The sequence below is a fragment of the Ictalurus furcatus genome, chromosome 13 (genome assembly GCF_023375685.1).
Source record: "Ictalurus furcatus strain D&B chromosome 13, Billie_1.0, whole genome shotgun sequence".
Classification (NCBI taxonomy): domain Eukaryota; kingdom Metazoa; phylum Chordata; class Actinopteri; order Siluriformes; family Ictaluridae; genus Ictalurus; species Ictalurus furcatus.
This window is the reverse complement of record NC_071267.1, coordinates 13,458,088-13,475,469: the sequence shown is the minus strand read 5'-3', so window position 1 is coordinate 13,475,469 and position 17,382 is coordinate 13,458,088. Positions and strand designations below refer to the sequence as shown.

Genomic DNA, 17,382 nt, shown 5'->3' with positions numbered 1-17,382 from the left:
GCTCCCACTTTTCAAATAACTTTACACAGCAGGTGATGTACAAATAATTTCCAAATTAATCCCACCATTAAGCTTTTAATTAGCCTAAGTGATTCGTGAATGGCAAATAAGGGTGCCTACTCCCACTGGGCTGGCCCCCACACCGTTGATTGACAACAGTATTAATTATGTAGTAGTACAGAGAGAAGTGGCTATGTTGTGTTCCCTCTTTTAAACTCTTCACTCATCACACTTATGTGTGCTACGTTAGGACCGCAGGGCTTAAAATGACACTGATTGTTTCTTTGCTAGAGTATGATGCGGTAGAGTCTCATACTGTGCAAGACAGATAGCAAGATTGAGACAGGCACATAGTTTATGAGAAATTTATTCTACGTTGATGGAGCACTGGTGAAAAAACAATTGGCTGGATCAGTATCAGATGAGGAAACTTACATTTACATTTACATTTATTCATTTAGCAGACGCTTTTATCCAAAGCGACTTACAAATGAGGAAAGTTATTTTTACACATCTACCTAGCTATTATTCTTAGACAAATTCAAGTGCCACCCTCCTAAGATTTTATCTTCAGAACACTCCTATGCTAATAAGACTACTCATGAGCAATGTTCCATTTAAATTTATTTCTTGCTGAGCAAAACCTATTTCTATTGGGCAGACACATCTGCCATTTGAGCAAAAAAATATGAGGCACAGTATGGGCTGCTCTACCCTGAATGCTTACTGGGGAATTCTCAGCAGCCCCACTATACTAAAAAGATTAAACAGGTGATTAAACAGATAATTCTAGTTAGTATTGTTTGTGGTAGGGATTCATTTTTGGTGGTAGTAGGACTGTGTCGACTTTTACATGAGTTCCTGCTTGTGCTTACAAAATAAATAAGAAAAACTGCAACGCTGTTATGAGAGTCAAATGTACCTGTGGCTGCATTGTTCTGCAATCATCTATCAGCTTTTTCAGTTGTGTCAGTGTTGTGCACAGATTTTTTTCTGTATGGGAGTATCATCAGAAGTGAGTGACAGTGTATGCTCGCAGTTGAGTAGGAACAGTGATGAGTAGTAGTTATGCACATTAAACTGCAACCTACCATACTACCATACTAACCTACATACTAAATACTGTTCCAGTATTCCAAATGACTACTTAGACATACTATTTAGTATTTTGGATGTGGACGTTACAAAACAAAGCTGATACGGAAAAAAACACCTTAGATTTTGTATGTAAAGGGAAAGCACTTTTTACTATTTCCCCATGATGCAGTGGTTCTCAAACTGGGGGCCGTCAAATGGTGCCAGGTGGGCCACATTTAAATTCTAGAATTTTTTTTTTTAATTCATTTTACCTGTATGTAAGTCGGGATTGTGAACCTTTACACTATGATGTACATAAAAATAAGAAATATCAATAAATGAAATCAATTATACACAGCACACTAAGACACACACCACACAGACATCTGTTGATATACTAGTGTACAGTACTTTTGGCCACACGCTGATAAATCCTAAGACTATTTAAAATGATAGTCTCTAATCATAGTCTCTAATCTTTTAAAGATAATGCAGAAGAGCTTAGTGTGAAATAAACTAAAAAGCTGCAAAAATTTGAAGACTTTCACTCTGAAAAAGTTTCAGAACCACTGCCATGGTGAACTGAACTGAAGACATAATCTATTAATGTCTAGCCCCTAAATTCTTGATAACAGGAAATTCTGGAGAGCAGCGAACAGAAATAGCTGCTGTGCTTCTGGCTGGGAGAGGAAAAACTTGCTGGTTGGCTAGTTAGCTGGCTAGCTGGCTAGCTGTTTGGGAGGCATAAAATACTACTGTTGGTCTCTGAGCAGATTCACTAAATGTCATTTAGATTTGATCTGGTTAGCACAGAGCTGGAATTGTGCACATATACTGTACCATGAATCATCACTGACTACAGTGTAAGAGACTTTAGTAGTAGCAGTACTCACTGGGCACTCGGTTGATCGCTCGTAGAGGCCTCAGCACTCTGACAGTACGAACAGCAGAGAAACTGACATTCTGCAGGTTCAGCGAATATTCCAGCATCCTGAAAACACACAAAAACATAAATGAAAATCTGTAAGAAACTGTCTTTGACACAAAGCTGTGGCAGACTTAAAAAGACTTAAAAATTCTAGTGCTTTATATGTGAATTACCAATTGGATGCCTTTCAAAAAGCAAAATCATCAGGAATATCAGTGTCAGCTTCTGTCAGCTTCGGCATCTAATTCAACATTATCACATATAATGTTACACATACTCAGAAGAGAAAAAAAAAACAGCCAAGAAGATGGTCATAGTGCAATATCCTGTCACCAGAAATGGCTGCTTCCAAATAATATATGTAATTTTTTTTTTTTTTTTTTTTTTTTTGTAACTGAAAAGCCATTTGATGTGAGCAGCTACAGACAGCAAGTGGATTGAGGTGATGAGGGGTGTAATGGGTTTGCATTTGGTGCCTGGAAAACCAGACATGCTGAGTAATCTGCAGTGGTTTAATAGTGCTAACTGTTAGGCTGGCCAGTGTATCTTGAAGGAGCTGTGCTGTGTATTCTGATACTGTCTGATCTACCGGATGTTATATAGGCCAAACTAACAAAATCATGACATTGCTGAAACATTGCCTGCAGGTTTGGTTGGATTAATTTAAAAATGTATTCCGTTACAGTTCAAAATTACTTCATAAAAAATGTCATCAGTAACGTAATCCAAGTACCACAATATGAAAGTAATATAATCTGATTACTTTTGGATTACTTCAAGGTCACAAATGTAAATAAAGTCAAGAGAAAAGCAATTTGATCTAAAAATACTTTTATTTAGAGCTTATTTCAGAGCTTAAACATGTTCAATGTTTGGATTTGTTTTAAATTAATTAATTAAATAAATACATAAATAAAAAATCACTGTCTGTGATGCAGGGGGTGAAGGTGTCTTAATAGCGTTCAAAACAGTGTTACTATGAATACACTGTAAAAGGCACACTATTAGCATTATATATATATATATATATATATATATATATATATATATATATATATATATATATATATATAAAATTGTTTTCACTCTGCCCACATTTCACATTTTTTCCTACATGGAATAAAATTAAATTTCAGCTGCAACGGGCGTACCTTCTGCTATCATTTACACATCTGAATGGCCATGTAATACGAAGCAACGTGATAAGACAAAATTAAAAAGACCTTATATGGCCATGGGCACTGTTTGCGACTGCTATTGTCAAGCAGCTGTTTGATGGCGTACACAGCAGTGTTTCAACTTCGCATGTTCACTGAAAGTAGCCTAATGGTTGAGAGGCAGGAATTTGGCCAATAGTTGTTGCAAGCCTTTTATAAATCGACCAACTGGTGTGAGAGAAGGCAGGAATTACAGAGAGGGGTTAAAGCAATGCAAATATGCGCACACATGATGCAGTATTAGACCATAAGCACATCATCCCGGACATTTTCTCAAATGTAGAATTCCCAGCCGTCTGAAAAAGAGGACATGTCCAGGAAAAAGAGGATGTAAGGTCACCCTAACAAAAGCATTTCAGAGAACAATGTCTGTTAATTTCTACCAAATTAACTGCACCATGAGGTTGCTCATGTGAGCCGCGACTGGCAAGAGAGAACCAGAACTATAATCAAGCAGCTGTCTATATTGTGTTCTATCAAAAGATTAATTTCTTTGGTTTTAAATGAAAACAATTTTAATCCTGATAGTATTCACATTTTTTAAAAAATGTACCTGTAATTTGATTACTTTGTTTTTTGACGTAACTGTAACAGATTACAGTTACCAGTTTTTTGTATCCTGATTACATAACATGGTTACATGTATTCCATTACTCCCCAAGCCTGCCAGACAACTGAGCACAGATCTTGGGAATCCTGGGGATCTTCCCTGGAGTTACATTTTGAATTGTCCAAGTGCAGTTCCTTAGTTCCTGTGATATCATGGTTTGAGAGAGTGCCCAAGAAACCCACGTGTCCATGAGCAGGGCTGGTGCCAGATGGAATAGACCATTGCTTAGGGCCTCCATTGCTTAGGGCCTCCACACTATATTTGCTCCACACTGATGGAGTAAATGAGCATTAATATTTTTATTGGGCATACTGGTTGTAAGAATGTTTAACTGGTCATGAAACGAGTCAATATGACAATAAAACTGTAAAACCTTTTTGTATGAACAGATCTGATATTGCTACATAGAGCAAGGCCACATTGCTCTTCCTTGGCCTTAAAAATTACAGAGTTAAAATTACAGCTAGTTACACTATATGGCCAAAAGTATGTGGACACCTGACCATCATACCTATATGAGATTGTTGAACATCCCATTCCTACCATGGGCATTAATATGGTATTGGTCCCCACTGTGCTGCTATAACAGCTTGCTTTGTGCACATTGGCACTACCATGCAGGAACAGGTTTGAATCCCTTAGTTCCAGTGAAGGGAAATCGTAATGGCATAGCATACAAAGACAAAGACGTTCTAGACCATATTACTCTGCGTCCTGAAAAATCAGCTGCAAAGAAGTGATGTGAGAGGAGAGTAAAAGCAATATGAGAAAAAACAGGCACTGATTAAATGCAAGAAACATTATAATAAATGTTAAATGAACATGTATATTAAAAGGGCGGCACAATGGAGCAGTAGGTAGCATTGCTGATTCACAGCTCCAGGGTCCATTGTTCGATCTTGAGCTTGGGTTTCTGTTTGTGTGGTGTTCTCCCTATGTCTGTGTGGGTTTCCTCTGGGATCTCTGGTTTATCCTATCTCCTAAGTAGGTAGACTGGCTATTGGCTAAGACAAATTGCCTCTAGCATGTGAGTGTGTGTGTTCTTGGGATAGACTCCGGGTCCACCACGACCCTGACCAGAATAAGCAGTTACTGAAAGTGAGTGAGTGTGAGTGAATATATTAAACTCACAATTTTTCAACAGAGTCATACAGTGAAACAGATGTGTATTCGTTCACTATACCACAGTTATGTGTTTTGGTAATATTGCTGATGTTACTGTATAATTAATGATTCATTTTTGCATGGTTTTTGTTGAGTTTGGTGATTTATAGTAAAACAATGAGAAAACCAAAACAGAATGTGACTAATACGTTTAAACATTATTATCATCATCACATGAAGAGTTTGGCATAATCATTTGACTCTGAATTCAAAAAGCAGATATGTGGCTTTGCGACTTGGGTTCGAAAGCACCCTTGTATGTGTGCGCGTGCGTGTGTGTGCGTGTGTGTGCGCGTGTGGTAAAGTTCCAAAGTAAAATCTTGACTAGCCCGCACCAATAGTCTAGAGTTAGCCTTGTACATGTGATATAAATTCAATTGGATCTTTTAAATTTAGTCAAAGAGGAGCATCCAGTGGGGATCAATGTAATGTGATCTCCAACAATACACACATGCTAGCATACACGCACATGCACACGTAAGCACACCCACACGCTCACACACACACAGCTGCTTCACACATGTGAACTTTGGATGGAGATGCATGAAAAAATTCCCTGCCTTCGTAGCCATCAAACAGGGTATGCGGCCTCTTTCTCTGTGTGTGTGTGTGTGTGAGTGTGTGTGTGTGTGTGTGTGTGTTTGTGCCCTAACAGCTATAATTACAGATTTCAGTCAATTCAAGACGTCTAACAAAACTAATTGGCTATGTGACAGCTATGTATTTAAAAAAAAGTTAACACAAACTCAACAACATGGATTGCAGCTAAATAATGGAAGCTGTTAAATGATGGAAGATGATATGCACTAATGCTATCTGTGTGCCACACAGACCTCAGATTGAAGGTATTTTAAATACCCAAGATTATCTGTGGATTCAGTGATAATGGTTATATACAAACAGTATGAGCTCCATTAAGCAAGCAGAGCTCAGAGGAAATGTGTTCCGCTATTGTTGCTCCTGAAATCTGCAGAGCAGTTTTCGAGAGCACTGATTGGGTCTGATAGAAACCAGCTGGTAGCTGGAATAGAAAAATAATAACAGTGGTGACTAGGGCTAAAAACGGAAGGATAGGGAAGGACTAAACATAAAAAAATATATCAAAAGAGGGGGAAAATGCATGACGTTTTTGATGTCAAAAGATCCGCCAGGGTGGCTGGAAAGTACAAACTGAACTAAAACAGAGAGAGAGAATTTGGAGGACTGTGGTTGGGGTAGAGAGAGGAATAAGGGAGAGTACATGTTTGGTATGGGGGTGGGGGGGGGGGGGGGGATAGAAAGTGCGTGAGGACACTTCACAAAAGCTCCTGCAGCCAAGTCAGGCGAACACGAGGCAGCCAGAGCAGAGCTAAACAATGTGAACATGTGTCTATATGATTGTTCACATCATCAACATGCCATTACACCCAACAAGTTCCACATATACACCATAGGAGTGCAAATAAACACTGAACTCATGAATGATGATGTACAGGCACATGAAACACACATGTAAACAGACAGCTAGTGAAGTGTCTGGTCTGGGCTGGGGGCCAGTAAACACCTGGCTTGCTCAACTCTTATCTTTGTATTTGCATAGATCTAGTGAAGGATGGTACACTTTGCCATAATCACACTCATTTCCTGATGACTATGGCCACACAGTCAATAATGGCTGCTCTCAGCGTACAGTACACAGTGCTAGCAGGGAGGGCACTATAATAGGAAAAGTATGAAGGAGGAAAGGGACCAGCATCCAAAACAGGACCTGACCTTTAGAAATCAGTTTGATTCAATAACCAAGTGGGAGCAGCAGAGTCCCTGTTCTATCATACCCTGTTTGAACAAGCATCATGAGGGAGGAAGGAATAAATAAAAATAAATAAATAAATAAATAAATAAAACATGTATGAATGTCAGTTGGATTGAGCTAGAAATCATAGACTGTGTAGTGGCAGTCATGCCACAGCATTTTGAGTGACATGAAGAGACAGAATAACTTTTGAGTTAATGTCTTCCTCTCTTTATCTCCGAGTTGTGTTGTCTTCAAAGCAGCACCCCTGGCTGCAGTTCAAACAGGGCTGGGTGTCTTCTACCACCTAGCAGGTTAATGAAGCGAGTTTCAGAGGAGGTTTGCTATCCCACAGCCACATTCAAATGGAGGTGGAGATAAAACACATGCACTTCCACAATTTCTTGCAGTCAACACATCCACATGCAGTATTTTATATTCCAAATGACATTTTTCCTATCATCCATAATGACCTCACTCAGCGTTTTAATAGAATAGGACTGATTGACTGATTATAATCAAAAGAAGATTATACGAGCTGCTAGCTAAGAGGTAATCATTCTGACTGAAATTCCTCTTTTTTCCTATTTCACATCAATGTGATTTCTAACCAGAAGACCTACTGAGAAAGAGGTAGCTCAGCTCTGCAAGATATTTCACACTATTATTTCATAAATGCAGAATTTAGTCCATTTGGATCAAAACCGATGTGTTTTTAAATTGGTGTTGTTCGTTTAGGCACAACAATCACGCTCGTGTACAGACAAAATCAACCACCTTGAGAGTGTCTGAGCAAGGTGGTCTTCGTCCGGTTCCATCAAACTCTAGTGCGTTTTGATTGCAGCAAGAAAGTGATTCAATCCTGAATCGACCCAATTTGAGGAAGTAAACTAAACATGTTCTGTATTTTGGGATGCCGACAACATTTTTCTGTACATTTGACCTGCTAAAATGAAGTGTAGCACTGCAGAAATTCCATGTGTTGTGGATATTTGGACCAATAAACAAAAATGTGAACAGTGGATGTAATACACAAAATGATTTTAACCGCGGTATATATATATATATATATATATATATATATATATATATATATATATATATATATATAAAAAATTACTGTTTACCTTTTTCCATTATTGTATTTGTAACCAATGAATGAAGGAGTTTTATCCTACTTTTCAGTCCTAAACTTCCCACAGCCTTTTTTTTTTTTACTTTTGGTTTAATTGTGTGCAGTGTACACTAAAGCAAAACCAAACTAAAGCAAACAAGCAAACTAAAACACACCAAGTGGCAACCAAACCCATCAATTCATCCATTTATTTTCTGTACCGCTTATCCTACACAAGGTTGTGGGGAGCCTGGAGCCTATCCCCGGGAAGTTGGGGCGCAGGCAGGTGACACCCTGGACAGGGTGCCAATCCATCGCGAGACACATCAAACCAACCATAAGCTCTAATTTGGACTCAGCAAATGTACTAATAGGTGTGAACAAATTTATACAACAATAGCATCTTGATGCCATATTTTCCCCATATTACTCTCAATATAACAATCTCAGTCTGATGCAAGTCTATTTTGACACATTTGTAAAGGAAATACATGTTTTGAATGAAGGAACCTAATACAAGGCAATAAGCTGTGTGACAAGAAAGGAAACCAGCTCTGCTCTGTGTGCTTTGGTCAAACATTACTTGACCACTGGGCAGAAAATAAATAAATGAGCGGGACCTTTTTTTTCTTGAGAAAATATTTGCTGGCCTTCACTCGTGATACCTTAGTCCTTGTCTTATTCTCCTGAAGAGGCATTTTTCAGCACATAACATGCGCCTGGAAACATTAATAACTCAGAGAGAGCAGAGAGTATTTTTAGTGTTGACTTCACTGCTGAAATTGTGACTGAGTATCATAGTGATACAGCATTTTAATTTAGTGATGAACAGGTGAAGTGGACTAATCAAGTACTTTTTATTTAATTAAAAAAAAAAAACTAAGCATGATACTATTCATAATTTCCTAATTGAGTTTCTTTAGCCTGACAAGGATATAGAAAAGCTTTTTAGCTTATTTTACATTAAACTGTGAAGCCACTGTGGGGCGCTGTCATTTATACGTAGTAGAACTGACTCAAAATAGAGCAAGTTTGCTGATCTGCTGTTGGGTGCCAATACTTTAATGTTAGTGACAATGACTTGAGTACAAACCTTGTCAGCCAAAGTTAATATACAACAAAACTACAAATTCATACTACAAAAGACTTTCCCTTAGTGAGGTGATATTGCCGTGTGTCCTGTGCATACCAGAGCATGTTCTCTCCACGGTAGCCTTATGATAGCTGGAAAGAGACATTGTCTTTGACTAGAGCATACAGTCTAGCACTACTAGCACTACTCAAAAGTTTATAATATTTGCACATTCAAAGGGAAATATGTTGTTTATTGGTTAATTTAAAAGAAAGTGTAAATATTAAAGTAGGTAATCAATTATTTGTTGTTTAATGCATTCAAGCAAGCAACAAACCTAATAGTCCATCACTATTTTTATTCCTAGATACGGTTCTATGGCTCACACTCACACACACACACACACACACACACACACCTGCAGCCTGAATGATGTGGGGGGAGTTCCTAACCATCTGTATGTACCTGTGAAAAGCTCTGATATTGGTTTTCAGACACCTCCCAATACAAATATGAGATGAAGGAGTCATCAGATGAAAGTGCTGGACACAGTCCAGTGCCATCACTTCCTCTGGCTAAATGGAATTCCTGAAGCCTCTATTACCTGACCACGAGTTGAAGAGATTATTTTTTTATGACTGCTTATGTGGTGTCCACTGGAGCATAAGATGATCCTTATTTGCCAACATAAATGACAAAGACATAAAAATACACAGCAGCAAAGATCTCGATAGATAAAGCAAATAATCAGACTTAAATCTAAGAAATTTCTGCAAACAAGTGCAAAGTGTAAGTGCAGACAGTGTGTCGATGTACAGAATCATTTCTATAGCAATATATATTGGGAAAGAGAAAGGGAGATGATAGAGTGGATAATGTGTGTAGATCAGAAATGCATGTGCACCAGTGACCTTTTTTCCCCACTCAAAGGCTGAAAAAAACAGTCTGGACAGGATTTCTCTCAGTTTTTGTGATGTTGCGGCCAGAAATGCTTGATTTTCAGGTCTTTTGTGTGGTTTTTGAGATTGTTGGGCTGCAAAATTTTCTGAAACCTGGCAACCCTGGTTAATGATATTAGCTCATCTGTGTACATCTTGCACACTAAGAATAACAATGAGAAACACCTGCGATATCAAACACAGTTCAATAAAGGCATGTCTAAATCCACTCAAAACAAGCTGCTAGACTGTATACTGGATCAGTGTACGTTGTCAAACCTCAACTTTCTATTACGTTTGTTATTAATGTCTTCCCGCCTCACCAAAACCTACAGGCATGAGCTGCTGCTAACGTGAATGACAGACATTCATTCAAAATGAATGAACATACCTCTAAAATCTTACCAAAAATTTGGCAAGTACATGAAAGTAACATACAAATAAATCAGACAGTAGCTTATCTAGCCAACAGAGAATACTTCACATGCACCACTATTTTCCACTTTTATTAATAAAAACAAAATGAAAACTATAAATTCCAGGGGCTGAAAGAACTAGTACAATCAAGCCTTGCCATGAGCACATGAGATAAAGATCCTGAGAGATCCAGCCATATCCTGACATCAGTCACAGGGGGGATGTTGGTTATGTGTGCTTTCTGATTGAGTGATGTCCATTAAGCCCAGAAAACATACTGCAGTCATTACTGTTGCCATGACATGCCAGAAATGTCTGTCTATAAACTCTGAACCTCTCTGTGTGTGATAATCACAAGAGAGAGCATTATATATTGATAATTCAATATTCAGTCATTGTGCCATAAAAATTTTTAAAAAAAAAGTTAAACAGACTGGATATCTGATTTACTGAAACTGTTGGATTCACTATAGTATTCCTGAGAAGCAATGTCGTATAACAGCTAAGGCAAAACCTCAACATGGATTGATAGACTCAAGTCTGCAATATATGGTGAGTATGTGCCAGAAGATAATGCTGAGATGAGTCTCTGTCTCGCCAAGAGATCCCCGATGCTTAGAGACAGCCTGTCAGAGTCCTCACTCCCTTCTGTCAGCCTGTTAATGTGAGACATGGACAACCATACTAGCAGAGTGCACCATACCAGCACAGACAGAGGGAGTCCATCTGAATGTGGCTTTGGGAAAGTAAAGAGTTGAAGTAACAGAAGTGAGTCTGGCTTTAATTCTCAGGCTCTTTCTCTCTACTTTATGAAATCATATCCAATCTAACGACTACCCTGATATTGTGTTAACAGTGTGCAGAAATATTTAAACATTAACAGCAACGTGTGTGTACTGGGTTTAAGTAATGTGGTCACACATTAGGTAACCAGATGTAATCAAATATGAATACACTGTTTGGATTAAACATGTAATGTTTTCTGGGGCACGGTGGCTTAGTAGTTAGCATGTTTGCCTTGCACCTCTGGTGTTGGATTCGCATCCAATTTGTATGTTCTCCCCATGCTTCGGGGGTTTCCTCCAGGTGCTCCGGTTTCCTTCCCCAGTCCAAAGATTAGGGAAGGAAGGCTATAGGCTGATTGGCATTTCCAAATTGTTTGTAGTGTGTGAATGTGTGTGCAATTGTGCCCTGGGTTGGGATTGTTCTATTGTAGCTGGGGTGGCACCCTGTCCAGGTGTGTCCTCTGCCTTGTGCCCCAAGTTCCCTGGGATAAGCTTCAGGCCCCCTGTGACCCTATGTAGGATAATCAGTATGGAAAATGGATGGGTGGATGTAATGTGCTCTAAATGGATACAGATATAAATAAATGGTGCACTATGTTGTTGTTTTTTTTTTGCCAGAAAGGTTCACAGGGCATCTGATTAACACTAGAGGCATGCATCGAGACTGGGATCCTGCAGGATGTAACAAAAACGAGCGAGTGATTAGAGGTACAAGCGAGTGGCTAGATATGAAGCTCACGGGGCAAACAATGACTAAGATGAAAATGCGGTGGTCCTTAGTAACTTCCTGGTCAGGGTCACAGTGATTAAAATTATGCTACTAATTTGCTTATATTTCCTGAAATAGAACAAGCTAAATTCATGTCAATTGTCACAGGCAGGTACAAGCAAATATAACTGCAAATGTGGGAATAAAAAACAGCCCACATCTTTAGCTGATATAAATCATGAACTTGAGTGATGTAGCTGAGGATATGTAACGGTCAGAGGCAGAATTCAAAGACCATTCTGAGAGTGCTGGCATTTCTACATCTGGGTTTTTACAGTGGTTCCAGGAGCATAGTGGTAGAGTTTAAAAAATAAATAAATTAAATAAATTAATTTAAAAAAAATAAAAAAAGGACCAAAAAAGCTCCAGTTAACCCAGGGTTTCTGTTAGCCAGTAAATATCAGTACTGACCAGTAAAAACTTGAATGTTTTTGGCAAAATAAGATAATGACAGACACAGTGTACAATAAAAAAATGTTCACTTAAAAGACATACAAATCTTAAATTAAATAAAGTAAAATTTTTAGAGTAGGTAATGATCTTTTCTACACCTTTTATTCAGTAATACGCATCTCTATAAAATGATATGCCAAAGGGAATAAGGGCTGTTTAAATGTAATTGCTTAAGCATGCTGCCACTAGTGACTGCTACAGCTATCATTACCTGCTGCTAGCCTCCAATTCATATAGCCACTGCTGTGGAATCATTGCTTTGTAGCATATCACAGCTTCAGTGGTCATGTTAAAACAAAAAACAAGACAGGAATTAAAATGGGATTTATGCAGTGTGCTAAATGGTAAATGGGAAAATTAGACAGCTAGCAAAATACACATCTGTGCTAAATAATGCTAATGCCAGCAAAGGCTACCACCAAATTGTAAACTGTACAATCATGTGGTTAAACAGACAATAGCAAATCAGTCAACCTTTAAAAGTTTCTTGCTAAAAGCGAGTGATTCTGATCAGCCTACTGAGGTTAGGAAGTGTGTTTTAGAGAGCATTTGACCATTTAGAAAAGTCAAACTTTTTTCACCATTTGCAGGAAACAATGAACTATGAAAATATGAAAACACCGTCATTGTTTAAAGACAGACCCATGGATGCAAGCAGTTGTTTTTTTATTTTTTATTTTTTTTATTAAAACCCAAATGGAATATAATCCAGAGTGCTGGGCAAAAATGTGGGGCAGGCTAAAGGTCAGGTGATTGTCAAACAGGCATAAAAGAGACAAGACTGACTCAGTAAACATGAAGCAGTCCTTAATCAAACACTAATCAAGAGAGGCAGATAATAAAGCTTAGAATCATCACAGGCAAAACTTCATCCAAAAAAATAAATGATGTGCTTGCCAGGCTGAGGTTATTTAAAGGGAGTAGTGTGATTGCTAACAGGTGAGTGTCATTAGAAATCAGGGGATCGTGAACAGAGGCCATGTGATGAGGTCATGGACTGAGGATCATGGGAGGTGTAGTTTGCAATTTCAGGCACCGCAGACATGAGTGCAACATTCAATAAAAGAAAAAAACGAAATAAAAATCAGGGGCGGTTCTAAGATTTCATAGGCTTAGCCCTCAGTGAGGATGTTAAGCAAGAGACAATTGCCTAATTAGTGCCTCTTTGTAAATCGGGATCACTATATTACTATATATAAATTCAAAAGTACCAATATTTAAATTGGTACCAAGTCCATACTAAAATTTTATAAATGATGTAATGATACCAGTCTTGCAATCTGCAGTATGGCTCAAATCGTTACACGTATACTGTTTGACAGACTGACGACTATCTGTGTGCATCTTTTTTTAAATTAAATGTCTCTCTTTAAATAAGGAGAACCACATGATTGCAACAATGTTTTCCTGGACTAGCAGCAACGATATCAAGACATTTCCCTGCGTAGTGTAACTCACAGCTAGCCTCAGTCTCAGGTTGTGCTGCACTGCTAACACCTGCCTCCTCCAGTCCCTGGTTAGCTTGATCGCCATCTTCCACAAATTCTTCACCCTGATTCTCCTCCTGGTTCCGTTTGAATAGATGGCACATGTCTTAATAAAGACGCCTTCCTCACCTCTTTTTCATTTGCGTTTACGACAACCCCTTCTCTCACTCATTTTGAACTAGGACGACTCCCACAGTCCGCTTGGTTCTCTGGGTTCTCTGAAGACTGCACGGGCTTTCCACACTTGTGCTTGACCAATTCTATCATTCTGTTTAGATTAAAACAATATCAACGTGCTTTTTATTGGTTATACACGGTGTCCTTATCTGAAAGCAGCAGCTGTTTACATTAAGTGACAATAGCGATATATTCTATTTACTCTAAGTGACAATAGCAGCATTTTCTTAGCGATATGCTGTTTACACCAAGTGAAAATAAATAGTAGTAAATATATTCTATTTACACTAGCTAGGCTATATAAAAGTAGCAGTTCTTTGCAATAAGTGCAAACATGTGTTAGATGTTATTTATAGGCTACCCATAAATAGTGCCAGATACTATTTGCAGCTCAGTATAGTTGTACGTTAACAGGATGCGGTAATAACAGAGTGTAAATGACTATATTTATTCAAATTTTTAAATGTATGCCACTTTATTGGGACAATAAAGTCCTCCCTACACCTACCCCTAACCGATAAACACTTTATTATTAAACAGTCGTTAGGCACTTTATTTCCACTTTTCAAATATTTTCTTAATTTTTATTGAAATAAATGCCTTTCCGATCTAATATGTGATGGAAAAGGGAGAAGAGCGAGTTCGGCAAAAGGCGGATTTGAACTCAGGTCTAACGCGTCAAAAGCTATTTTCAGGTGCTACACTCCATACAGCCTACACCACCGTAGACATTAAGTTGTACGCGTCTTTTTAAATCTTGTGTGGCATTGAACCAGACATTGAACTCCGTTTTTGGCAATGTAAAATAAGAAAAGAAAATAAAGAAAATAAAAATAGGCCCCAAGTGCGCAGGGGCCCCTGGGCCCGTGCCCATAATGCCCATTGGATAATCCGGCCCAGGAGAGTGAGCGTGCACACTGGGCTACAGGCTACAGATTTTTAATCTGGATTATTTTGAACTACCACTAGCTAATTTGAGATGTCAAATTTCCTTAGACATTGCAGAGCAGACATCGAATGCATAGATGCAGCCTGCATGCTAGCAGACGAGTAAAAAACATAGAAAATATACCTTCTATAACTTTCTACCTTGGAGTCTGGACGTTTCGTTAAACACTGACAGATCTGTTTACAGCCTCCAGCTAAAGTAGAAAGTATGCTTCACCTTTTGCGTACGCTAGGAACAGCGTTCAGTACGCCCGTACTCTGCCGATGACGAAATTTGCATCACACGTACTGTATGCTGTTCCTAGCGTACGCATAAAAAGTGAAGCATACTTTCTACTTTAACGCGCAGCACAGCCGCCGTGCACTTTCTATTCAAGCAGATAGCTGGCAACGCACTTACGAAAGGCTATCACACATGCGCAGAATATAAAAGCTAAAAACCGAAAAGAGAAATTTGGATCAAATTGCCTGTTAGTGTTTATTTCTTCTTCTTCTTCTTCTTCTTCTTCTTTTTCTTCTTCTTCCTCTTCTTCTTAACTATGTGTCCTGCATTTTTGGGTTATTGTAATTTTTAAATTTTGAAAATAAAATAATAGGTTTTGGTAGTTAGTAGTTTTAGGGGCTGCTGAGATGACAGACAAAAAGGGTTTAGAACCACCCCTGATAAAAATGTATTTATGTATTTATATATATATTTTTATATATATATTTATATATATTTTTTATATATAAAAATAGCCTATATTTATAGGCCTATGCAACAACTGTTTCTTCAACAATTTCTATGGTAATTAAAAAATAAAAAATGATTAAATATGCCTAAAATATGACTAAAACTAAATCAAAATTAGTTCCAAAATAGTTAATGCTCAGGCATGTTCCACAGGAAAATAGCAATTTTGCATTAAGGTGCTACTGTCCAGTAAACAATAAAAAATACACATGTATAATCCACTAATTGTTTCAGCTTTACAGTATACCATGAAAAAAAACAATATCCCCTACTCTATAGTGACAACAATTTCTGCAATAAACAAATAAAAACACCTTTGACTGCACTAATTAAAATGGCAGAGTATTTATTGGCATAATAACAAATTCATATTTGTAGTCAAGCTTTAGCTGCATAGATTTATGTGATATATTTGACTCCTGAAGTATGACGATGAGTTTCTGAGCTTGGTCAAATCAACTTGAGCACCTACGTGTGCATAAATGCATTGTGAAGGAGTGAAAGGGCTGATGGGTTTTGCTGGAATGTGAAATGATTCTGCACTCGTTGCCAAGCAGCTGGGGGTGTCTGAGGCTGATAGTTTGACTGCTTAGTGCTGAATTCTCAAGTCATCTTTAAAAAGTGATGACAAGCTCATGCTAACATGAATGTCTTTCCAATTAAAGCACACACAGACATTATATACTAAGCAAGGATGCCAAACCACCAGTATAAGCAACCTGGTAGACTGTCAGGAGTACAACCTATAGAGACACAGCAGGATTGTGCTCAGTGGTAAGTTCTCTCAATAGAACAATAAAATGATGTCTATACATTTGTAGTCAGTTTCAGTCTGCTTTCTAGTTACTGTTGGAAATAACTATCCTTTTATGTCTATTACCAAAGTATGGACCTTCAGCAAAAATGTACATATACCTTCATATACCTTAACGATGCTCCAGATTTAAAGTCCCATGAAATGGCTTCTTAGCTGTGATTTGATTCTATATGTTGATATATTTCCTTCTGAAACTGGATGTCAGAGTGGCATCATGTTGAAGTGCTTGACCGATTTACACCACAGCCAATAGCATTCGAGATGCACCACACCCCCACCAAATGTAAACAAACCTGATTGTAGCTTAGCGAGCTAGTTAAATATGGGGACCAGCAAAAAGATTAATGAGTCTTTTACTTACTCTTACTGATGGAAAATTCTTGGTAGTGTTTAAAGGCAGAATTTTGTTCTCACTCAGTCTGAAGAAGCGACATATTCCAGCTTTGAAGAGCTCCCAACTCCTGTCACATAACCATGACCTTATACATATTTCTTCCTCTTCAAAATAAAAAAAAAACTCCAACCATTTTTTTCTTAACAAGACAAGGGTGGAAAAAAGACCTTGTTTACTGCAAACAACTTACTGTACTACTGCTGCTAACACACTGCTACTATAGAGCAGGATCAGCACCATGGGCAGGTCATACACATATATTGTTCTAGAGAGCATTAAACTGAATGATCACAATGTCACCAAGGTATGAATCACCAAAAGTTTTTGATATCTCCAAAACTATTTTTTTTCAGATATATAGTTCCCTCTGAAACTCCTGGAACAGCAAGGCCAATTTATTTGTTTCTTATGTACCAAAGACATTTTGGTTTGAGATCAAAATATGGATATGAGACTAGAGTTTAGGATTTCAGCTTTTGTTGCTTGGTATTTAAATCTACTGTAGATGTGT

General features: G+C 38.0%; 1 protein-coding gene across 1 annotated transcript in view; it reads right to left on the bottom strand.

Moving 5' to 3' along the window:
- The window catches only part of cacna1g (calcium channel, voltage-dependent, T type, alpha 1G subunit), a 221,427-nt gene that overhangs the window by 108,565 nt on the left and 95,480 nt on the right, over positions 1–17,382 (bottom strand). Inside the window, exon 5 of the mRNA XM_053639816.1 lies at positions 1,971–2,068. Within this exon, the coding sequence (XP_053495791.1) occupies positions 1,971–2,068 (98 nt within the window). The remainder of the gene's footprint in view (positions 1–1,970; positions 2,069–17,382) is intronic.